The 26,260-nt window shown below is 36.0% G+C and overlaps 1 protein-coding gene across 2 annotated transcripts in view; it reads left to right on the forward strand.

Moving 5' to 3' along the window:
- Positions 1–245: 245 nt before the first annotated feature.
- LOC141398605 (phospholipid-transporting ATPase IF-like) overlaps positions 246–26,260 on the forward strand; it is a 106,496-nt gene continuing 80,481 nt past the window's right edge. The window contains exon 1 of one of the 2 annotated variants that reach the window (XM_073976024.1): positions 246–891. In XM_073976024.1, coding sequence (XP_073832125.1) covers positions 889–891 — 3 coding nt within the window. In that variant the 5' untranslated portion in view covers positions 246–888. Of the gene's footprint in view, positions 892–18,567; positions 19,242–26,260 lie in introns of those variants that run through there. The other variant, XM_073976023.1, reaches the window with a different exon arrangement.

The following is a 26,260-nucleotide window of genomic DNA, read 5'->3' on the forward strand; positions in this document are numbered from 1 at the left end:
TGACAATTCAACAGCAACAGTAATAAAATTGTTAACAAAAACAACAGGCCATACAGACAAAACTGATAAGATTTAGAAGGCGAAAGAGTTTCGACGTCGTTTTGACTCTTATCATTCAAAACAAAAGATTTTGCAAATATCACTCTCTGAGGCATATTTCCTTTATGTGCATTTTCTTTTACTCGCTCTCTTTCTTTCTCTCTCAACCAGGTGTTATTAGGCTTTTAGATAACACCAGTCATGGCAATTGATTAAATAGTGGGTTGTGTGGTTAGCATGGCGTTTGCTTGACATGACACGGTGTTGGGCTATGGTTTCGGTTCTACTAACGGTACAGATAGTTAACACAACTCCACAGCCATATGGGGACAATTCGGATTTTTTGCTTTCTTCAAATGCTTGCTCGCCCGATATCAGAGTAAATAAATGAACGTTATTGCCAACTCGCATGTCTTTGCTTTAGTTTAGTTTTTTTTTAATTAGTTCAATGTTGACTCGCTCTCTTTGGCTCTTCGATTTGTTTTTCGCCGATTGATTGACAAAATGTGGCAATTGTTCTTATGCGGTCAAAGTAGTTTTACTTCAAATCGGTTATTGTTATTTTTTTCAACAAAAAAAAAGTTCGTGATTAATTTATAAAACTATAATGTGCTGAAGTGCAAAAAAGCAAGAAAAGAGGAATTATTTAAGAAAATTATAAATGCAATAAATAAAAAAAAAAAAAACAAATGTATGCAATTTTTATTTGTGTCGTGATTACATACAATTAAGTGAATAAACAACTGTTGCTGCTTTTAAATTTAAGAGTAACAAAGTGCCAGCTCTCTTTGTTTTTATTACACGACTGATATTTCTCAAGTGGATTATTGCAACTAATTTGATTCCAAAATGGTAAGTTTTATTTGGTACATATATCAACAGCGTATGAGCGATAACAATTTTGCGCAATATTAAGTATACGTCTGTCTACCACCTGTGTATTTTACGTCATTATATGATATGCAATATTGCTGATAATATTGGTTGTGTTCCAGAACCTACAAGAATCGACTTGCTTGTCAGTTTTTGAATTTGTATACCCTACACCACTATGTGGGGAGGGTATTATAAGTTGGTTTTTGGCAAAAAAGTTTGTAAAGCATCGAAATAATGGTCGTAGACCCATACTTGTATATACCAAAATGAATGTCTCGACGAGCTGAGTCGATCTGGCTATGTGTGTCCGTCCGTCTGTTCATCTTAACCTTGTATTCACGCTACAGGTCGCAATTTTGATAGGATCGTCACGAAGTTTTGGATGTTGATGGGGGTCCCGGAGCGGATTTTGGTGATGGTTGGATAATATTTAGGGGTCGAAATGGGCAAAAAATGTATTTAGAGAAAAAGTCAACAATTTATTCCAAAGCAAATATCTCAGCGTCTATAAGTGGTGTACAAAAACCAAAACTTGGCAATGAAAGTAGAAAATATCACCTTTACAACGATGTCATGTAGGTTCTCGTAGGTGGTCAAACAACGAAGATATCGGAATAGGACCCAACTTTTCATTTTTGCGATTTTAATAATAATGACGGATATCACACCTTTGGTTGGGGACCATATAAAAGCAAAGCCTGACTAAGAAAGTAGAAAATCCCATCTTTAAAGTAGGTTGGCGTAGGTGGTCAAATAATAGATATATCGCAATAGTCGGCAATGCATCCCTTTTTTCCACTTTTTCTGCAATCACACTACAGGTCGGAATTTTGATCGGATCATCACGAAATTTTCTCACAGGGATAAAAGCATACTGATGTTGGTGATGTCGATAGTAGTCAAATATAAAATTAAATATTAATTATTTTGGTTCAGTTCGCCTTAATTCATTTGGTATAAAAGCCAGATAGGTGAAAACTTTAGTATCTCCCTAAAAGAAATATTTTCGAGTGAAAAGACAGAGGTAGTGGTGTAGGGTATCACATAGTCGGCCCCTTACCGACTATAGCCCTTTCTCACTTGTTTGATTTAAATGGACATCAATATTGTGGTCATCAATATTGAAGATAAAAATAGAAGATAACGTCAAATATTACAATTAAAATATAATAATGTAATTAAAATATATCGTAAAAGCATACGTCAATATTACGCTTTTTCGCGCTGTCTTTGAAGTTATGAGTTTGGCTTTGAACGCTAACACTCCGGGACAACATTTTTTTTCCTTGCAAAAAATTTTCAATCACCATCTTAACTCTAAACGAGAAAATTAATAAAAATCATTAAAAATGATCTTTGCCCCAACAGAAAAAATATCAAAAAATAAAAAAACAGACTGAGTCCGGCTAGGATTTGAACCCACGTCCTCGAAAACATATGACAAAAATGTTGTCACGGCGTCTTAGCTTTCAAAGCCAAACTCATAACTTCAAATGCAGCACAAAAAGCGTTTGTAATGAAGAAATACAATTTAACGGCCAAATATCCGTTATTGTATAAAAACACATTTGCATTTGAAAAACCAAAAATTCTAGGATAGAGAAGCCATTCCACAGTCGATAATATCGACGTAGCCCGGGCCTCACCCGAAATGATTTTCGTTCCTATAAGATATTAGCTTATGTTACTATTTTTTTTTTAAATTTTGAATAAAATTTTAAACTGTTTCAGATTTTTGAAGATATATGTAAATTATTTGGAGGAAGAGTTACAGAGAATTACTTACTTACTTAGTTGGCCCATTACAGAACATTTGTTCCATAGACCGAACTAAGAAAAGATCTCCATTCCTCTCTGTTTTTCGCTTGACTTTTTGGAATACCGCGCCTTTTCATTTCTTCATCCACTTGTATGCTCCATCGAAGCTTAGGCCTGCCGATTCTGCGTGCACCACCATGTGGCATGTATTCATACGCCTTTTTAGCGGGTTCATCATCGCTCATTCTCATGATATGGCCTAGCCAACGCAATCGTTGCATCTCGATACGTTTAACTATATTCATGTCTTTGTATAGCTTATATAGCTCTTGGTTCATACGACGTCGATATTCACCGTCAACGCAAATCGGCCCGTAGATCTTTCGAAGAATTTTCCTCTCAAACACACCAAGCACTGCCTTATCTGCTTGCGCAAGTACCCATGCTTCGGAGCCATACATTAGCACGGGTAGTATCAGCGTTTTGTATAGTGTTATTTTTGTTTGACGAGATGTGGCTTTGTTTTTAAATTGTATTGGCCAACAGATGCTACTATGGTCTAAGCATCTGTTGGCCAATACAATTCTTCTTCTTATTTCACAACTGATGTTGTTTGTTGTGTTTATGGCAGTGCCGAGGTAGACGAAGTCTTTAACTACCTCAAAATTGTAGGTACCAACTTCCACAGTTGGCCCGAGCTCTATGGACGCTTTGCGCGTCGACACCATCAATTTGGTCTTTTCGCCGTTTACCGCCAGACCCACTTTCGCAGATTCTGCTTCGACCTTCCTAAAGGTATCAGTTACTTCCTTTACTGACCGTCCCATGATGTCTATGTCATCAGCATAGGCAAGTAACATGTGGCTATTGGTGTAAATTGTGCCATTTCTTTTGACATTTGCATCTCGTATTACCTTTTCCAGCAAAATGTTGAATAGGTCACACGAAAGGCTGTCTCCTTGTCTGAAACCTCTTTTGGTACAAAATTCTTCGGAGAGATTCTTTCCAATTTTAACTGAGGACCTAGTATCAGTTAAAGTCATCTTACAAAACCGGATGAGCTTTGCGGGGATACCAAATTCAGACATTGCGTGGAATACCTTTGATCGGAGGGGACTGTCGAATGCTGCTTTATAATCGACAAAAAGGTGAAATGTGTCGATCTGCATCTCTTGGGTCTTCTCTAGGATTTGCCGCAGGGTAAATATCTGGTCAATGGTGGACTTGCCAGGTCTAAAGCCACATTGGTATGGTCCAATTATTTAGTTGACCATTGGCTTTAGTCGTTCGCACAATATCCCTGACACTATCTTATAGGCAATAGGGAGAAGACTTATGCCCCTATAGTTAGAGCATACAGTCTTATCTCCTTTCTTGTGGACGGGACATAGGATGCTCAGGTTCCAATCGACGGGTACGCGTTCTTCCTGCCAGATGGTGCTAACTAGCTGATGCATACACCTTATCAGCGCGTCGCCTCCGGTTTTAAACAGCTCGGCTGGTAAGCCATCGGCTCCTGCTGCTTTATTATTCTTCAGCCGGTTGATTGCTGTTTTTAGCTCATCTTGGCCGGGCGGTATACATTCTATACCATCTTCTGGGATTGGATCTGTGGCATCATCGTCTTCGCTACTATTGGATACCAGCAGATTGGAGAAATGTTCCTTCCATATCCTGAGCACGCTATCTGTATCTGTTACCAGACTACCTTGCTGGTCTCTACAGGAGGATGTGCCTGTACCAAAGCCATCTGTTTGATGTTTCACTCTTTGGTAGAATTTTCGGACTTCATTCTGGCTCCTGTACATCTCGATTTTTTCACACTCCCGCTTTTCCATTTCTCTCTTTTTCTTGCGGAAAAGACGTTTCTCTTCTCTCCTTTTCTCCCGATATCTCTCTCGCGCGCTACGCGTTGCTACTGATTGCAAAGTAGCTCTATATGCTGCATTTTTCTCTTCGGTAGCAGCGCGACACTCCTAGTCATACCATGAATTCCTTTGTGGAGGTCTCTGGAATCCAAGTATGGATTTTGCGGCTGTTTGCATGGAGTGGGCAATATGTTGCCATTGTGCTGTTAAGTTATCAGGACAAGGAGTGCTCGCGTTAAGCAATTGGGCTAGTTGAGTGGAATATGCTGTGGCTATCTGTTGTGTATGCAGCCTATCGATGTCCAACTTCCGCGTTGTGTCTGTTCGTGCTTTATTTGCAACGTTTAGACGGGTACGTACCTTTGCTGCAACAAGGTAGTGGTCCGAATCAATGTTTGCGCCTCGGAACGATCGTACATCCAACACGCTGGATGAATGTCTTCCATCTATTACAACAAGATCATTTTGATTACTTGTTCTTTGATCTGGAGAGAGCCAAGTGCCCTTATGAATATCGAGATGATTAAATCTGGTACTGCTAACTACCATGTTTTTTGCAGCTGCAAAGTCTATCAGCCTCATACCATTGTCAGATGTTTCACTGTGGAGACTGAATTTCTCGACTGTTGGGCCAAAGATATTCTCCTTTCCAATTTTGGCATTAAAATCGCCTAGAATGATTTTAATGTCATGGGCAGGGCAACGGTCATATGTTTCTTCTAAGCGCTCGTAAAATATATCTTTGGTCTGTTCGTCCTTTTCTTCAGTGGGAGCATGAGCACAAATAAAGCTGATGTTGACTAACTACGATTCCGCAACCAAACTCATGCTTTACGTCATGGCAGCTATAATACAGTGCGTCACCTTTAGGTGTTGTTGTGACGCCTTTCCCAGTCCATCGTATTTCCTGTATGGCAGTAATATCGGCCTTGTATTTTTCAAGTACGTCTGCCAATGCGAAGACTGCACCTTCTCTATAAAGAGTGCGAACATTCCAGGTGCAGATTCGCAGATCATGGTCCTTAAAACGTTTGCGGGGTTCGTCAACTTTAGAGGGGTTTGCTTTTCTTTTCTTTCGTTTTTTCATAGTAGGATGTTTTTTCTAGGGGAGGGTTACTAACCCGACGCCCAAACCCAAATTTTTAACGTTCTTATGGGTGAACGCGCGGCACATGTTAGCTCACTACTTTTAACGGGTGTTAAAGGCAGTTCCCCAGGTGACACCACGGGGAGGTCAGTGTCCACTTAAGATGAAAGAGGGACCAAGATAAATCCTGGGCTTTGCCATGTTAAAGCCGTTCAAGACCGTTGCTTGGTATCATTCATCCCCTACGTCACCCAAAGTCATTCCTTCTAAAAATATTGCGCCCACCACTCATTTCAGTTCGTCACAGTATAATTTTCAGCTTTTTTCAAGATATATGGACTTGCCAACGAAAAACATAATACCGCTCTAAACACAAGGAATACCTTTAGTAAAAATTTCTAAGTATCCTCGAACAGACCTTAAACTGCATTAAACAACTATTTTGAAGGTTTGTGAGGGAGCTACCCCAGTATGGTCCATTTTTTGAGCTAAAACTAAGTTTGGACAAAATATTACTAAATCCAAAGTTCGAAAGTTGTCGTGCACACCAGCCACTACACATGGTAACCGTAGGTGTTCTTTACAGGTTTCGTGCCATTTTCTCTGAAAGTATGGACTTGCCCCTCAAAAAACTTGTACTGTAGTAATAGGGACCCCGAAAACACTTGTTGCAAAAAAGCAAAGCGTTTCCATATTTTTACTTTTAACTAAGTTATAATAAAGGAAGTGAAGCCATGACTACTGAGGTCTTAAGCATATACAGGTATATTTACTTATTATCCAGAGAGGCCTTAAGCTACACTTCTTCGAAAATTTTTGAAACACTCAGTGGAAGGTTACCGAAAGAGTGCATCGATATTGTCCATCTTCGAAGTTGATCTAAATTTGGACAAAATGTTACGAAGGCCGAATCGTTTGGTATGTTCCAGAATTATCGTGCTTTCCACGCAGCCATCCAGACGACTTTGGCCCTAAAATAATTATTTTATGAGGCACATTTTGACTAAAGGCTGGGAGTATAAAAATTGTTGATTGGGAAAAATTGTGTTTATGGATTTTTGCTAAAATAATGTACATATGCCTATGAATACATTGGATTGGACGCCAGAATTTCATTTTAAATGAATTCAAGACTGGTTGCCAGAGTTTTCCTTGTTCCTGATCAATTAATGAGAAGATCCACTAGAGGAAACCAGAATTTCTATAAGTGAAGTTCGACGATTGGACGCCAGAATTCCAGACCATTTAAATACCCGCAAGCATTTCATGATGGATAGACTCACTATTGCTTAGCATTAGTTCCCTATTAAGAAAACCACTATTGGCCTTCAGAATTTTTTTTGATAAAATTTAGGATTGGGCGCCAAAATATCTTTAGGCAAATAACTACAATTGACTTCTTTATGACAATTACAACGATTGGACACCTGAATTTCTGAAATTGAAAAATTGACCATATTCTCACATTGCAGCGTGATAAAAGACCAAAAAAAGATGACACGTTTTTGGAGTTTTTGGTTTACTCTTTCTTTGGTCTTACCGAAGTGATATAACTGAATTACATAATATTCACTGTGGTTGTGAGCAATGAACGGAAACAAACAAAACGATTCCCGTACCAATCACACAAAGCCACAAACTTTTCAGCTTCTCTGAATCGTTTCATTCTCACAACCAAAACAAAAACACAAACTTTTCAATGTAAAAATATGGAAACGGTACGATTGCTGATTATTAATATATCCATTATTTTGAACATATACAAAATCTGATATTTTGTTAAAAAAAATCTGAAAACAAGTGGAAATTGGCCAAGAAGCCTTAAGTAATTTTAATTAAAAATAGTAATGAAAATTAATTCATCAGTAATATAAGTTTAAAATAAGGTTTACATCATTGCTAAATAAAAAATTTTCACTAAAATGAACTTTCAAAATTTTGGTTAGGTGGCCCCCTCCCGAAATGAAATCTTGTCTACGTCTCTGACAAAATATTCGTTGGAATGTAGTACACAACTCTTCAGAACATGCCATTGTTGTAAAATGCACATTGTTTTCAGCATATCTTTCAACGACTATTAGCCTAGCACAAAAAGCGCCGTATAAATAGAAACAAGTTAAGTGTTTTGGAAACTTCCATCTCTATTATTGACACATGTTAAATTTTGTTTCGATCTGGCAACTCCTAAGTGTGAACTAAGTGTATTGAAGTTTCAGGAGATTATATTGAAAAATAAAAATATTTTTGAAAAACTAACTATTCTCTTTCATTGATAGGCTAAGAAGTTTCCGAACCGCCCTCGTATGTCAATAATGTGATGAAATCCGAAATGCGAGTATAAACTGTTGGTGTGAACTGTGTTTGAAATAGGTATTGTAAAAGATATGATGCAAAATACCACTGAAACAACATGAAGTTAGCATTTAAGGATGTTCTGAAGAATTGCTGAGTACTTTATTTGGACAATTTTTGCGGAAGATTATTTGATTCAACTCCCAATATTTGGTTGATACTGACCAGAATTTCAGCAATAATATAAAATGTTCTATATTTTATCGATTTTGATGTACTAGATGGTGTTTTTCTTATGTGGTCTGTTCAGAAGATAAGTTCTACTAGTTTAGGGCTGCAATATTGCCAAAACCAAATTCCTAATCGTTTCTGAGATAAAGGTCCGATTAATCAAAAAAAAAAAAAAAAAACTATAGTTTTAGCCCGGTTTAGATGAGTCCATAAAATCCGAACTGGTTCTGACAGGCCAAAACCCTACTAGGGTTTTTGTGGTCTCAATGTGTATTTACAAAAAATTATTTCTAGAAATTGTTTGAATTTCAATGTTGCATAGTGTTATTTTCAAAATACTAAATTAAATTATATATGGCGAAAACCAAAAATGTTTTACAATCGATGAATCCGATTTTAACCAATTCAGAATTCGCGAACTGTTAACATATTCTATATAGTATGCTATACATTCTTTAAAATGAAGTGTTTTAGGACGGATCCCATAATATCGACAAGCTGTGTTGGCATCAATGTAGAAAAATAGGTAAAACTGGGTTGAAGCCAACAAGTTTTTTTATGCTCCCTTCCGATTTCTGGCTTAACATTACATTTTATAGACATATGCCCAAAGAAAGACTCAAAGAATACTTCATGGGCAATATGATACTAGTGTATTATTTTTTGATATATCCACTGCATCTACCTAAAATTGATGCTGACATTTTGAAGCCGGAATTTCGGGGTTTTTTGAATTTTTTAATAATTCGGACGCGCAACAAGATTTATATTCCAAACTCATAACAGGATTATAGAACTCGTGATTTTATGTCGTTTAATGTATATCCCATGAGTGTGTTTCTTACAGTATCCCAGTAATTGGAGTCTAAATGCCAAAATTTGATGAGTGATTTTCCTTTGAATCCCCCGTGAATTTACTTTTTTTACACGACGGATCTAATGGGCCCTTCCGCGATCGAATCTATCCACTAAAACGGCGGAAATAGATACCTTGGAAATAGGAAAATGAGCAAAAATATATTTTGACAAATCCGCGTACTAAATCGCGATTTTTTTTAATACGCGATTATAATATTTGCGAAAACGCGTGTCATAAAGTACAGAGATAGGCGAGTAATATGGGTCTTTTGCGAAAAATTGAATGTGAAGGCCCATCCGCGGTTTTTGAAGAATCTATTTGAAATAGGTGTATATTTACATAGTATCTTTGATGGGCGATAATGAAACCGGATGTGTATCAAAATCGTATGCACATTGCGCTACTTTTACCCACTTTAAGTTTTTTGGCATTGTGAGGTGCAACTGACGGCACACAATGGCCGCTGAGTGAAACATCGGAATATGCATAAATATTGAAAGAGATTGATTCGCTGTGTTCGAAATCGAATGCGCATCAACCGACTTTAACTAATTCGCGAATAACACGCTTTTTAATTTTCATATTTTTTGAATGATTGTAATTTCAATATTACTCTTAATTTCCTATTCTTATATGTTATCACAGTAAGCAGTTAAGCTCTCGCGAAGTTTTAGCCGTATACATTAATTATTGTATGGGATTTTAGCGAAATAGTATTTTTTGTAATAATATTTTTTTCTAATTCTAAATTGTATATTCGAATTATTAATCTTATTTTTAATGTTAGTTATTTAATTCCAAACCTTTCCTATAGTCCGACTTGGCTGGTATCCCTATTTTTGAATGCTTTATTAAAAATACTAAGGCAGCTTTTTCCACCTTTATTTATATTTGTCATTCTGTATCAGAATAAAGGTGGAAAAAGCTGCCCCAGTATTTGTAATAAAGCATTGAAAAATAGTTTGGAATTAAATAACTAACATTAAAAATAAAATAAATAATTCGAATATACAATTTTCGAATGATTTGTGGTATAAATGCTAGTTTCCAAGCTTAGCCTTCGTCCATAGGTCCATATGCCTGATGATCGGTCTAACCACCCGTGAAACGTAGCATAATGGATGAATGTGTGGGGCTTCGATGCATTCCTAATTTGTACATATATGTACCTCTTACGTCATAACAGCTCAACTCGAAAGAGAGTTTATAGATTCTGTACGTATTTTTAATTTATTTTTTAGAGGTTTATACGGACTCTGAGATAGTAAAATTTAGATTTGCTCCCAGTTTTTTTCTTTTTTTTTATAATTTTGATTTTCCCCGAAAACAAAAACAAATGTTAGAAATTATGGTGCATCTGCGGATGGATGTCAAATGCTCTTACTGAAATTTTAAAATATTTTTTCTTTATAGGATAACAAAAACCGCTATAACTTTTGCGCGCATTGGCCAATTTTGTGAACGCCAACAGATTTGAAACCAGAATTTTTCCTTAACCTCTATACCAAAAATCGTAGATGTGCTCGCAATTTTTTTTTCAAATGGAATTATTAAGCAAATTTGGTTTTTACCATATATTTTTGATCAGGATACAATTCTGAGTGCATCTATCCATGTCCGTCTATTGAAATCATTCTGGCGTCCAAAATAATTGAGCGAAAATTCTATATTTTTGGACCCGAGTGTCGTGTTTCCATAGACGGGCCAAGTTCGATGATGGTATCGCCCCCATATAACGGTATTGTCCGATTTCAGATATTTTGAAGAATTTAGTTACATTTTTAGACCGAACCACTTGAAATTTGACATTTGTGGTATAGCCCCCTACAACGATACCTCCCGATTTTTGGTGTTTGGAGTATTTTAGCTACAATTTTTAATCGAATTAGCTGTAATTTGACGTTCCCAGTGGTCGCAAAACTTCTCCAACACTACTACTTTGGTAATCCATGAGCCCCCATATAACGGTACCTCCCGATATTTTTTTACCTAAATGTTTTATGAACTACTTGTAATTTGACATTTGAGATTCCCAGTGGTCACAAAACTTTTCCTCCAAAAATTGTCAATAAAAGTCCATGTTTTAATTAGCACCCAGCAAAACTTGACGGAAGGGGTTCTTTGCGATGACGTGATTTCATGTCATCTTTTGCATTGGTTCAAAGGAAGTCGTGAAAGATCCGATCTTTTCATTAGGATTTGAACCAATGCAAAGGAAGTCGTGAAAGATCCGATCTTTTAATCAGCATTTGTACCCATTCCATCGATCCAATAGAGATGATGTTTGTGTTTTTATTTACACACCTGTTTATTTTCATTTTGGTATGTTCCATTACTGCAGAAATCTACTAATTTTTACTATTTTTTCCGATAACATAAAGGAAAAATTGTTATCGTAGTAAAAATAAGTAGATTCTTGCAGTTTCTGGAACAGACAAAAGTTGTTAGAACTGTCGCCGTGATGTTGTCTTACATTTCCTGCATATCAAACAACTTAAAGTTCTAAACAATTGGTATTATATGAAGTCCCAACCATCGAGCTAAAAATAGAATCGGACTGCACACATTGCTATTTTAAAAGTTCCCTTGTCTTTTCTAAATCTGACATAGAATGAAATCAATCAAATGTCGCTTCTTGGAATTTGAAAAAAAGTCCGAAACGAAAGGGAACAAGAATCTGAAAATAAAGAAGAAACTACTTTTGGAAAGAAACAATTAAAAATAAATTAATTAAGCATAAATGGTATTTTCTATAAAAAGTCTCTCCTCCCCGTTCGTTACATTTTTTTCTTAGTGATCCCTAAAGCAAGCCGGGTTGTAGATCCCTACATATTTCCGTTACTAAATAAAAGAGTATAAATTACCAAAATGTTGTTAAAAAAAAAACAAAATTATAAAATAAAAGTAATTTACGAAATAAAAACACTTAAAGGAGTGCATTTGGAGTCCATGTTGAAATCTGAACTGGTGATGGGAAGATAATTGAAAAAACCTTTTGTAAGATGAAAGAATATCAGTTGCGGAGAACGGAAGAAGTAATCTTTTGCGATGCAGCGGTGGTGATTACATTGCAATTTTGGATGTAAACTTTTGAAAAACTAAACTGATAAATTAATTGTAGCTATTTCATGAATTCGTTTGAATTAATAAAGAGTTTTGTTTTTCATGAAAACCATATTTCAATACAGCATTTCCATTTTCCAAACAAGACATGAAAATTTCATGCCAAGGGGTTGGTGAAAATGACATGCCAAAGGTTAAAATGACATGTCAAAGCATGGGTGAAAATGACGTGTCAAAGCATTGGTGAAAATGACATGTCAAATCATTGGTGGAAATGACATGCTTAGGATCCAGAAAAGAACGTCATCTTTTGGGGTCCACGCTCATATAAAATTCATCGATGAAGATGCTAAAAAGATGACATGCTAGATCACTTGCACCCATGATTGAATGTCATCTTTGGCATCGAACATTTTGCTGGGCACTTATATAGCGGTACCTTCCGAATTTCGGTGTTTTCAGGATTTTAGCTACATTTTTTGACCGAACTGCCTGTAATTTCACATTACTTGTGGTCATAAAACTTCTCCACAAAAATTTTAAACACAAGTCAATTTTTTGGTATGACCCCCATGTAACGCTACTTCCAGATTTTCGGTATATTGAGAATTTTAGCTTGTTTTTTTTTCTTTTTGTATCTGTAAAAAGCCACGAATTATTTATTACCTGTTTTTTCCGTTTTTAAGGGTGGAAAATGTGACTATTTCAATTACATTATGATTAAAATCGCGTAGCCTTTTTGTCGAATAATTATGTTAAATCTGAGAAAACAGACTGATATTTCTCAATTATTTCCAAAATGTTTTATAGCGAACTAGAGATGATGAAACTCTATTAAAACTTCAAAAGAAATCATTTTATTACAATTTTTTATTTCTCTAAGTTCTCAAATCAAATTTTAATACATCATTCTTTGTATAAATTTTGATTTGTCATCGTGCTCTATTTTCGCTCTATCATTTATTTACACAGAGAAAATATAATGACACTGGAGTATGAATTCATAAAGATAAGATGTACTTAGCTGATAACAAAAATTCAATGTTTGGATATACCTACATAAAAATAATATTATTAAGGCCGAAAAAGAACTGACAAACATTATTATTTTGTTTCGACACCCTACTCCCAACTAGTGAGGGAGAGAAATACACGTTTGTTTTGGGTAACAAATTTGAAATCCTACGAAAAGTTACTTACAGATAAGAATGAGGATTATGTCTCTACTACAGAAGGGAATGATATTGGAAGACGTTTTGTTCAACCCGTATAATCGATTTTTTTTGAATCTTGGAGGCTTTCATGGAAAAAAAAATGCTTACGAAAACGCCACACACATTTTGTGGAACTTTAATGACGTGCACATAAGCACATACGCCATGAACTCAGAAGGTATGTGATTCAATTCCTGAACAGAACATCAACATTTTCGGTGGTGACAAATTCCCTCAGTTTAATTCTGGCTTACATTTCCTGAGTATTTATTTCAGCCATGAAACACTTCTCTACAAGCGGTGTTGTAAGATACGCAATTCGGATAAAAAGTAGGTCCAATTTCATTGAGCCAATATGAATAGGCTTACACTAGAGTTGTGCCAAAGGAACTATATGGAACTATCTCGTTCACTTCGCAGTTCCAATGGCCGTACACTCATTGATATGACAGAAGTCTCCCTTGTCCCTTCGGGAATGTATGTATGTAAAGTGTTCCATTGGATGGAGGGAACAACTGAGCACCTATTTGTTGTTGTTTGAGAACACTAAACGTCATGTCCTAAGTTTATGGCGAAAGCAGAATATATTTGTACGACACAAGTTCCGTCCGGTTGCTGGGATAATTCGTGCGGGCCAGAGTCTGTCACAAAAATTTGTGAAAAAGTGACAGAGAGAGTGATAACACAGTGTAATTTGGCTTTTAATCAAGTTGCGGCTTTATTTCAAGATTGTTCGTATTTAACTTGGTTTAAATAGGTATTAAAGGGAGATGCTCGATGTCCGAAGGAGTGTTCTGCTTAAGTCCAATACGAGATTCGTTAACATTACGCACTATCGTGGTGACATCGACTATTTCACCTAGCGGATAGTCATGGTGTCGGCCCTAGTCTTGGAAGGAGACTTGGGTAAGTAATCCAGTAGGTGTATTGCAACGAAGACATGAATTCCCGTATCTAATCATACTCAAGAGACTTGGCTTAGTTCTCACTACTTCTTCTCCGGTTTTTATGAATCGATGGCCGTGGATTGGATGTTTGAGGCAAACTGCAGCTCGGTCCAAACACTACGAACGCCGCAAAGGGTTTAGCACTTGAAGTCACTCGCGGGGCAAACAAGGCAGTCAATTAGGGGAAACCTAAGAGCTACGGACACTACATATGGTGAAAAGAGAGAGGTTCTGCGGCCGGTCGAGAGATAATGAGCGTGTACATTAGGGTTATGACTTTTTGACATTTTTTTCTCAAAAATGATTTCCTGTAGCAGGGATGAATGAACTTTTGCCTAATAATCACTACGCTATCGTTTATTCCATTGAAATATAAAAAAGGTTCACGCACAAATCGATTTTAAAAATACAATGTATGAAATGAAAAAAATTTTTTTTTCAAAAATTATTTTTTTGTTGCACGAATGAATAAATATAAGCCTACTAATAACTATAATAATGTTTATTCCATTCAAATATTGAAAAATGGTCATGCACAAAACACTTTGAAAAAATTTAAATTTTTTGTTTTTTGTAAAAAAATTATATCTTAAAAAAAAGCGTTTACGACATTTTTACGATTCTCAGAATTGAAGAAAATTAGTGAGAAATAAATGTTATGTCAGTTTAGTTATCTCATGTGACTCTAAAGTTTATTTTCAATTGTACATCTGCTTGCAGTGACTTCAAAAAATTTTACATAATTTTGAGAAATTCAAATTTTAAAAACATTTTGTGCGTGAGGTTTTTTCACCGAATCACCTTATAATTATGATTTTATGTAATCTTATGGCAAAACTCATCACGCTATGATACAGGGATATGAGGTTGTAAAAAAGTCATAACCCTAGTGTACATGCATAAGTGCTACGGACACTACGTATGTTAACATGGCGATTCTGTGGTCACCTAAACTGTGGTTAAACGAGAGGGATCTAAGAGTTACGGATGCTACTTAGGTCACTAGGGTGATTTTAAAACATGGATGTCGGATTTTTGTAGGCGGCACACTCCTAAAATGATTAGTTTTGCTAGATTTTAAGATTGCCAAAGTTTGAGCTCTATTGGAAGATGTTAACTCGTGCTGCTGGGACCTCAAAGTTTCCATAGTAAGAGGTAGTTTAAACTACCCTGCGGGACTTTTCTTAATCGGTTGAAAAATGGTTAGTTATAAATGCATTATTCTGCAACTAACAAAAATTACTATGGAAACTTTGAGTCCCCAGCGGCACGTGTGTTAACATATTCCAATTGTGCTCAAACTTTGATTACTTAAAATCTAACAAAACTTTAAATTTTAGGGGATGCCGTTTTAAAAAATCCGACATCGATTTTTTTCCCTTTGAGTTGAAACCAGCCTAATGGTCAACTTAGAGTTGCGACACTAGCATAGCTTAACGTGGCAGTCCTATGGTCACCCAAATGCACACATTTTATGCACTGCCCACCTCAGTGAATGCATCGTCATGTGGTTGGTTGTTGTTGTAGCAGCATAGAAACCTACGTAGAAGCATGGGATTGACGCTCGGCTGGCAGCCGCTGGCCAAAACACTACTCAACAATAAAATCATTACTAAATAATGGGGTTTATTAGTACTCTTTGGGAGTAGTAACCACTTACAAAACCCCCTACTAACCTCTTATTTTAACAAGGGCATGATTCACTGAATAACTAGTTATTATATAACCACTACAATAACTAGTTATTCTGTCTCCATTAGAAGTTAACAAATAAGCTAAATAAAACATATTTTCTATTTTTAGAAGGTGAAGGTGGTTTGAATTGAAATTTGTTTTCAATTTCCACGCATTTCATATTTTTTTATACCCTCAGCCTTTAGGCTAAAGAGGGTATTTACACTTTGATACGACCAAAAATGTGCCTCATCGAAATAATGGTTTTAGACCCCAAGTATGTTTGTATGATATCCGTTTCAGACAATTTTGAGTAGATCTAACAATGTCCGTCCGTCTGTCTGTCTGTCTGTCGGTCTGTCTGTCTGTCTGGCTGGCTGGTGCGCACGATAACTCTCGAACGGATCAATCGATTCGGTTCAAATTTTGGGTATCGAAATATTTTGTCCATATTCGATTTAAGTTCGAAGATGGGCCATATAGGTCCACTCCTTCAGGTACCTCCCCCACAAATGTTCAAAAATTGTCGCAAAATTTGTGCGCACGATAACTCTTGCAGGGAATAACCGATTTGGTCCATACTTTGCACATGGTGTAATTTCTACCAATCTTAGATGTGGTTCCAATATGGACTCAATCGGTCCACTCCTTCGGGTACCTCCCACACAAATTTTCGGAAAAGTTCAGTTTAGGACCTGGTCTCGAATCGCTTTGATTTTTGTTTACGCAAGTTGTATTCGCTGTCCTCTATACGACGCTGTAAGTTTCATTAGGGGCAAGGGACAAAAAACCCTATGACACCGTGTGTAGTGGTTGGAGCGCAAGATAACTCTCGAACGGATCTGCCGATTTGGTCCAAAATTTGGCTATCGTAACATTTTGTCCAAACTTAGTTCAAGTTCAAAGATGGATTATTTCGGTCCAATCCTTCCGGTACCTCCCCCACAAAAGTTCGAAAATGTTCGGAAAATCTGTGGGTACGATAACTCTTGAAGGGAGTAACCGATTTGGTCCATGCTTTGCACATTATTAAATTTTTACTAGACTTAGATGAGGTTCCAATATGGACTCAATCGGTAAACTCCTTCGAGTACCTTCCACACAAAATTTCGGAAAAGTTCAGTTTAGTACCTGCTCTCGAATCGCCATGGTTTTTGTTGTAACATCTTGTATTCACTGTCCGCTATACGAAGGTACAAGTTTCCTCAGGGGCAAGTCCATACTTCCTGAAAAAATAGCCTGAAAGTTGAAAAACAAACCCTATGACACCATGTTTATAGGTGGAAGCGCAAGATAATTCTCGAACGGGAATGCCGATTCCGGCCAAAATTTGGCCTTCGTAATATTGTTTCCAAACTTAGTTTAAGTTCGTAGATAAGCCATATCGGTCCACTCCTTCAGGTACCTACCCCACAAAAGTTCAAAAATATTCGGAAAAATTGTGCGCACGATAACTCTTGATGGGAGTGACCGATTTGGTCCATACTTTACACATTCTCATAATGTCTACCAGATATATATCAGGTTCGAATATCGACTATATTTGTCCACTCCATCCCGTAACACCCACACACGATTTTGGATAAGTTCACTTTAAGTCCTGCTATTGAATCACTTTGATTTTTGTTGAAGCAACTTACATTCGCTGCCTCAATCACGATCGTAAAAGTTGTTTCAGGGGCAAGTCCATACTTCTTGAGAAACAGCCCGTAGGGTGTAAAAACTCCATATGGCACCCCCATGGTCCATTCCTTTAAGTACCTTTTACGCAAAATTTTTGAACTTTAATCCTAATCAACATTTTTGTCGGTTCATACGACCAAAATTTTGAAAACCCCTAAATACATACGTTTTTTGTGAAAAAAGTGTTTCAATTTGCACAGGCTGAGGGTATATCTCTGTCGGCTCAGCTGACTGATACTTTCTTACTTGTTTTATTTTGCGCTCTGCCAGATTTGATCATGCAAACTGATTTGTGGCGAAACACACTACATTCTGTGTTACGCGTTCGAATACGTAGGGTTGTACACTAACGGATCCGATTTTTTCGGTGTATGGTTTCGGGTTAATCCGGTACGAAAGAACCCGCTGCCGTGGGATTGCCATGTGGTTGAACTTGAAATTCAAACGTTTATAATGTCTTGGACATAAGTCCGGCTTATCGTCTATAAATATATATCAGGATTAGATATTCCCGTATCTAATCATACTGAAGAGACTTGGCTTTGCTCTCACTACTTCTTCTCCGGTTTTTATGAATCGATGGCCGTGGATTGGATGTCGGAGGCAAACTAAAGCTCGTGGAGGCCCAAACACTATGAAAGCCGCAAAGAGTTAAGCACGAAGAGCTTGAAATCACTCGCGGGGCAAGCAAGGCAGTTCCCGAGAGATGCAGGCGCTACTTCGTGATGAGTGCAATCTAATGGGTATTCTACACGATATGTTTTTTACATATGGGTTGTCACTTTTTATATACAAAATGTATGTCCAAAGTGGCAATCCATATGTAAAAAACATATCGTGTAGAATACCCATAAGAGTTACGGACACTACATAGAGGGAAAAGAGTTAGTTCTGCGGTCGGTCGAGGTATAATGATGGTGATGGCGATTAATTTTCCCATCCCCTTTTAAGAACTCTAATTAGCACAGTGCACTGCAGTGTAGTATGTCACCTAGTCGATAACAATTATCTTTTGTTTCAGCCTGTGTATTTTTATTTATTTGAACTTATTATCTGTCGCACTCACTTCTATGGATGGTTGGCAGATATATGCCAAGAACTCCCAGCATTAGTAGTGGTTAATACAGTCATGAGCATTAAAGCTCAATACGGTTTAAATTTAGACCACTTCAATAGGAAATAATAAGGAATTTTCATTACATTTTTCAATTCAATGACTTATCAAAGCAATAATTGATAATAATTTGCCACGAATTCAGAAGCAAAATAAAAAAATATATAATTTTTGTTGACGAAATCCCCTTTCGGTTTAAAAGTGCGAGCGATAAGAATTCTAAGGTCTAATGATAAGTGTAAGAAGTTCCATGCTTTAGTCGGTTCGAAATAAAATGACCAAGAACCATCAGTTACGTCAATTGAGGGAAAACTGTGCTACTTGTGGTAGATGGTGGCCAAAGTGTTGGTGTAACTGTTGAGTGGTTATTTTTGTAAAAATAAGAAATATTAAAACAAAACAAAGAAAAGTGAAATAAAAAATTAAAATATCGAAAAAATATTTTTTAATTCTGTATAAATCAATATCGATTGCATATAATGAATGTTGTTTCACACAAAATGGAAGAGTTTATGGATAAAATGTTCAAAAGAAGGGTAAGTTTGAAACTTTTTGTTAGAAATAAAAGCACCCAGCAGTCAGTTCAAACCCCCCAATTTCCCATATTCAATCAATTTAAATTTATTGCATTTTATTTCGCATTCTTTATATTTAACAGAATTTTTATTATAAATTGTTTATTTCTTGTGGGTTAAAAAATTCTCCATGATTGATCAGTTATGACTAATATATTGGACTTGCGTCGTATTTGTTTTCGAGAAATATTTTGTATTGGTAAATACAAAACTTTTCATTGAACACCTTCATCGATATGTGTGGAACAACGTTCTAGGAAATTGGCAAGATAAATTGAAATATACCTAATCTAACGTTGGTTGGTCTTATCTTCAAAAAGCAGTTCAAATACAATGAAAGCTTTTTTGATAACGTCCATTTGTTTAATAAACAAAAAGCTTTTTGCCTCCAAACACTTCATCGCACCAGATAAACAAAAGTAATTTACCAAAACAAAAAGCTTAAACATTGATATAAAGTTAAAATAGATTAAATCAAATATTCATGTTATTATATGAGTCACTTACGGGTAGTTTTCCATGTTTTGAATGTTAATGAGTTTTTTCTAGACCATAGAATTACGAGGGATATACAACTTACACCACAATGGAACATTTGTTTGGAATTCCGTGCAAATGTAATAGGTTTTGAAAAGTTGGCAATATTATCATTTTCAATATAACAAAATTATTATTCAATTAATTTAAAAAATAAATATAAAATAATATTATGTTGTTATAATTGACCCATGTACGATATTTTTGTGGTCATTTTGACATAGAATTACTTTGCGTTGGGGTGTGAGATTTGTAAAGAAAACAAGTAAAAAAGTTTCAGTCGGCTTTGCCGACTGTTTTGAATTGAAATACCTTTTTTTTCAAAAAAAAAAAAAAAAAACCTATGTATTTAGAGGTCTTCAGAATTTTGTTCGTATGAACTTGTCGACAAAGATATGGATTACGATGAAATCTCAGAAGATTTGCGGGTGACGTACCTAAAGGAATGGACCGACATAGCCCATTTGGCTATTGTGGGAGTTATTCATTCCTCTCGATAGGACCATTATATCAAGAAATATTACGATATGCAAAGTGTGGACCAATGCAGTATTCGGTTGTGGAGTTGTCGTGCGCAGCAGCCACTAACATGCTGGCCGTAGGGTATCGAATCGGTTTATCCGTTGGAGAGTTATCGTGCGCTCCAGCCAGCCAGACTGACAGACGGACGGACATGGCTAATTCAACTCCAAATTGTCTGAAACACATTTCGTCCAAACATACTTTGGGTCTAAAACCATTATTTCGATGAGGCACATTGTGCCCGCATTAAAGTGTATATGGGAAATGTTGCCAATTGTTTCATATCCCATTTCCAAAAATTGAATTTTTTCTTTTCGCGCTACATTAAGGAGTTTTGGTACATAGGTTAAGAAACAATTCCCCAGTACAAATCCGCTCGCGAGCAAATTTTTGGTTGTTGCGGACAAATGTTATCGCGGTTTTATTTCTGCTTTTAAGAAAAAATTATTTTAAAAACGCTAATTATTTTATTGAGCACAATTGTCACTAAAAAGTTATCACGAAGTGACGTCATTAAGTAGATTGCATAATATGTGTAAAATGTTACTCAGCATTCGCGGAGTTTACAAAAAATTGACAAAATTTTAAATGTAATCCGAATTTTTTGAAAATATAGGTCCATTTACCCTTCAAAAAATACAAAATAATAACAGTTTTAAATAAAGACTCCACGGAGAATCAAATGAGACCAAACTTATAATCATCGGGACAGTAGTTAGGATATTATAGCCAAAATAAGCACATATTTGCGTTACAAAAACAAATTTTGGTTTGGAATAATAGTTTTCACATGCATTCTAGAGTTGAAAATATTGGAAAAATTCTATAGGAGTACTTCTTTTATTTTTCTTGAAACTCTCAAAAAAATGGGCGGATTTTGCTTATTCTACTACATTCACATAGAAGGTTTCCCATTGAGGAAAGTTATCGGGTTGATGAAATAAATCTTTGAACTTCTTAAATAAACCGCTTCAAATAAACCGCTTTAACTTATATGCATTATTAAAATATGTGTATATCGCGTAATTATCAAAATCGTTTTGTCCGCATGTGATTTTCATGTACAGCAAGACCATATCTTTTACTTTGTATATATTTTTCGAAATATAACTTGGATGCTTAGATGTAGCATCGGCTGCATCTAAGCATTAAAAAACCTATAAAACATCTCTAATTTGCGCAAGGTACAATAAATTTTGTTCCGCATCCGGTTTCAGTGGCACCACGAAAGTCTGCTTCGATATATATCTATTTCAAGGCGATAAATCAGGAACAGTGGGTGTAGCATCGCACACTGTTTTTTTACCCTCAGCATTTATGCTAACGAGGGTACACAGAAAAAAAAAATTCATTCAATATATGAATAGTGTTCAAAAAAATTTCCCAATGTTCAGATTTTTGTATTTTATGAACCTAGTTCATAAAGCAATAAATACCGGTTTCTTTTTTGAATGAATCATAAACATGTAATATATGTATTCTATTTTGCAAAATATGAACAAATTCATTTATTTCAAAATAATCTTCTTTAAAGAAAAAAAAATTGCTTATATTCCAAAACTATTTTTATATTTTTCAAAAATTTATTTTTTCTATACAAATTTTTGTTTTTTTATTTTATTTTGAAACTATTTTTTTATTTTATTTTCAAATTAGTTGTTTTTTTATTTAATTTTGTAATTCCTGTTCTCCTAAAGGGTTCTCTCTTCTAATTGATTTTCCTAATTGATTATGTATCTTTAAATCAGAACAATGTGAACCATACGTACATACATACTGAGTCCATCAGCACTAGCTTGAATTTATAGATGTTGCATTTATATTAAAGTAATTCAAAAATTGTATTTGCGAATTAATGCTATTGATATGGTAAGTGTCTTCCGAAAACAAACGAAATCTATGGTGGTTAGTTAGTGTGGTAGCGGTGAGTAGTGGTGGTTGTTTAGGCTGTTGTGCTTTGTTGACACGCAATGTGCGTGTAGATACGATCGAGGGGAGGAAAGACAAAAACAATAGAAGCAAATCCACCATATCTTTGTAGGCAAAGCACAAAAACCGGTTTTGCCAGAAAATAGTGGTTAACGTAGGAGAAACTATGAAATTTATTTTTGTATTTTAGAAAAGCATTCATACTTTTGCAAAAATAGTATTGTGTACATGAGTAAAAAAAATTGTCCATTCACTTTAAAAGAGGTACGTTCAAATTATGGACAACAAAAATTATGAACGGAATTAGTAAAAAATTTCATACTTTTGTTGTTTCTGTGTATATACATTTTCATACGGGCAACATGTGCCTCATCGAAATAATGGTTTTAGACCCCAAGTATGTTCGGACGAAATGTGTTTCAGACAATTTGGAGTCGATTGAGCAATGTCCGTCCGTCTGTCTGGCTGAAGCGCACGATAACTCTCGAACGGATCAACCGATTCGATCCAAAATTTGGCTTTCGTAATATTTGTCCAAACTTTGTTTAAGTTCGAAGATGGGTTGTATGGGTCCACTCCTTCCGGTACCTCCCCCACAAAAGTTCGAAAATGTTCGGAAAATTTGTGCGCACGATAACTCTTGAAGGGAGTAACCGATTTGGCCCACACTTTGTACATCGTGAAAGTTCTACCAGACATAGATGAAGTTTAAATATGGACTCAATCGGTCCACTCATTCGAGTACCTCCCACACAAAATTTCGGAAAAGTTCAAATTAGGACCTGCTCTCGAATCGCTTTGATTTTTGTTGTAGCAACTTGTATTCGCTGTCCCCCATACGACGGTACAAGTTTCGTCTGGGGCAAGTCCATACTTCCTGAGAAAATAGCCTGAAAGGTGCAAAAACTCCCATAACACCGTGTGTAGTGGTTGGAGCGCAAGATAAATCTCGAACGGATCTGCCAAATCGGTCCAAAATTTGGCCTTCGTAATATTTTGTCCAAACATAGTTTAAGTTCGAAGATAAACCATGTCGGTTAACTCCTTCAGGTACCTCCCTCATAAAAATTCAAAAATCTTCGGAAAAAATATACGCACGATAACTCTTAAAGGGAGTGACTGATGTAATTCATACTCTGCATATCGTAATATACATATCTACCAGATATGGATCAGGTTCGAATATAGACTACATTTGTACACTCCTTTGGGTACCTCCCACACAAAATTTCGGATAAGTTCACTTTAAGACCTGCTCTCGAATCACTTTGATTTTTGTTGAAGCGATTTGCATTCGCTACCTCCATTACGACGGTAAAATGTTTTTCCGGAGCAGGTCCATATTTCTTGGGAAAACATCCCGAAATTTGTAAAAAGCCCTATGCCACCATATGTGGCTCTCGAACTGTTCTACCGATTTGGTGCAACATTTGGTCTTCGTCATATTTTATCCAAACTTAGTTTCATGGGGCAATACCGGTCCCCAACTTCCGGTACTTCTCCCAAATATTAAAAAAATGTCACTAAAATGTTAGGACGATATAACTTGAATGGTGCAACCAATTTGGTCCAAACTTTGGATCTCCTAATATTTTGTCAAAATTTAGTTTAACTTCTAAAATGGCCCATATCGGTCCTCCCTAAGGGTACCTCCCCCACCAAAGTTTAACATTTGTGTTAACTCTTAATCCACATTTTTGTCGGCAAGTTCAAATTTTTAAAAAGGGCCACAAAGATCTGAAGGGACGCTAAATACATTCTATCTGTCCGTAGATGAAAGTTTCAATTCACATTGGCTGAGGGTATACCTCTGTCGGCAAAGCCGACTGACACTTTTTTACTTGTTTAAACAGAAACGTGGCGAAGGCGCCCGATGTTACCATACTTATCGTCTGATTTCATGCATTTTATATTTGTCCAATTTTCATGAAATTTGGAAAATGTGATGAAATGTGATGGTCTATAAAATTGTTTGCCAAAATATATTGAAATGGTGGTGCTGTAATGCATCACATAGTCGGCCACTCCCGACTTGATCCTTTCTTTACTGCTTTTATTTGGTGTCGACAGGGTTTTTAGAGATTTGGGTCATAATCTTAGGAAGCATGGACTTGTCCCAAAAAATATTATAACGTCGTAAAAGGGGCCGAGAGGACTACATACTGTAAAAAATTTTAAAATTAGCCGAGAATTGACAATGATCTACACTTTTTAAAATTTTGTGTTCAAGGTACCCGGTACCCATAACCAAAGGCAATTGATCCCCGATATTTAGAGCTATACTTCGCAAGATTACAGATAAAGCTTTGAAATTTCATAGAGACCTTTGCATTACATATACACAGAAAAATATATGTTAGAAATATGTTTGAGTCAAAACAAATATTTGTTTGGGACTGATTGCAAACAAATATATGTTTGGATCCAAACATAATTTGTTTGTATCCAAACAAATATATGTTTGCAACATTTTGTAACATATCTCAATTTTATTTCTTTGGGTACCAACATATTTTTTATGTTAGAACATATTTCTTATGGGTGGAGAGAGGATTTTTGTTAAAGAGAGTAACAACAGGGCTTATGCGTCTGCGGAATGCTGTTTTATAATAAAGGGTTGTGTGTATGGTGTAATTGGAGATGCAGACGCTTTGGCGGTGTGTTTGCGGTAAATCAGTGCTTTGTCTTTTCTTAAAGACATTGGGCTTTTTAGTAAATTAAATGCCCAATACATTTTATAATTGAATCAAAAAGGTGAATGGAAATATTTTATTGGACAAGGAAGAAATCGCATTTAATATTGGTAATACAATACAATTTTCATATAAATTTTTCATATACATTCATACATACTCGTATGTATATTTGAAATATGGATGTAGGTACCTATTTATTACATTCTATAATCATTTGATTCCAGATGCCGATTTCATGCTGATGATTTGAACTTTGAAGAAAATGTGTTTTATTTCACAACTAAGACGAAGCGTTCAACGATGTTTTATATAATTTTTTCTTTTTAAAAGTGTGACTTTTTATAAGTTATTTCCTTCAGTTTTTTCTTTTATTAAAGTCTGTTTTGTCTTTCTTTGGAATTTTTTATGTACCTATGTGTCTGTTGTGCTTTTTTTCTATGCCTTTCAATGAAACACCACCATTTATAAATGTGTGTATATGTTAGAGATAGCCAGTGAGCGCTTGCTGAGAGCAAGTGAGCATACATTACAATGTGTTTCACATTGATATTAACGCTCCCTTGCTCTCAGAAAGAGCCCACTGGTGCATGTGTTAGTTTTTTTGTGGCTTTTGGGTTTGTATTTGTTTGCACCCAAGCATATATTTGTTTGCAGGATCCCAAACATATGTCATGTTTGGGACTGCTCCCACACAGATATATGTTTGCTGCAAAATATGTTTGTTTTTTCTGTGTGTATAATAGTCTCAAAAATCCAACTCACACCAGACCTGCTGAATCGTACACAACTGAAGGTTCCACTATCCGCACTCAGCTGTAATAATGTTAAAACCTAGTTTACTGTTAACAGACCTAGGTTGCGAAAGCATTTCTTGAAGTTCTGATGATTCTGAGTTCTGAGATTTAGGGTGATTATTATTCCAAGGCATATAACAAAGCGAGTGATATCAGTGCTGTATATAGAATGACCCTTATATAGTCAGAGATTGTTTTGAACGGTACGCTTAATGCGCTATTACCTGTATTTTTTACATTTCACATTGTATCCTCATCCCTGCTCTTTGATACGATAAAACTTTGCCTCATCGAAATAGACACCAAGTATGTTGTAACGAAATCCGTTACATACAATTTGGAATTGTCTATCTGTCTATCCGGCTGGCTGGTGCCCACGATAACTCTCGAATGGGTCTTTATTTTAAATTTCAAATGTTGGGTATCGCAAAATTTTCCGCAAACATAGATCAAGACCGAAGATGGACATATCGGTCCACTACTTCGGGTACCTCCCCTACAA

The sequence above is a fragment of the Musca autumnalis genome, unplaced genomic scaffold (assembly GCF_047663935.1).
Source record: "Musca autumnalis isolate F117 unplaced genomic scaffold, ASM4766393v1 scaffold_3, whole genome shotgun sequence".
Taxonomy (NCBI): domain Eukaryota; kingdom Metazoa; phylum Arthropoda; class Insecta; order Diptera; family Muscidae; genus Musca; species Musca autumnalis.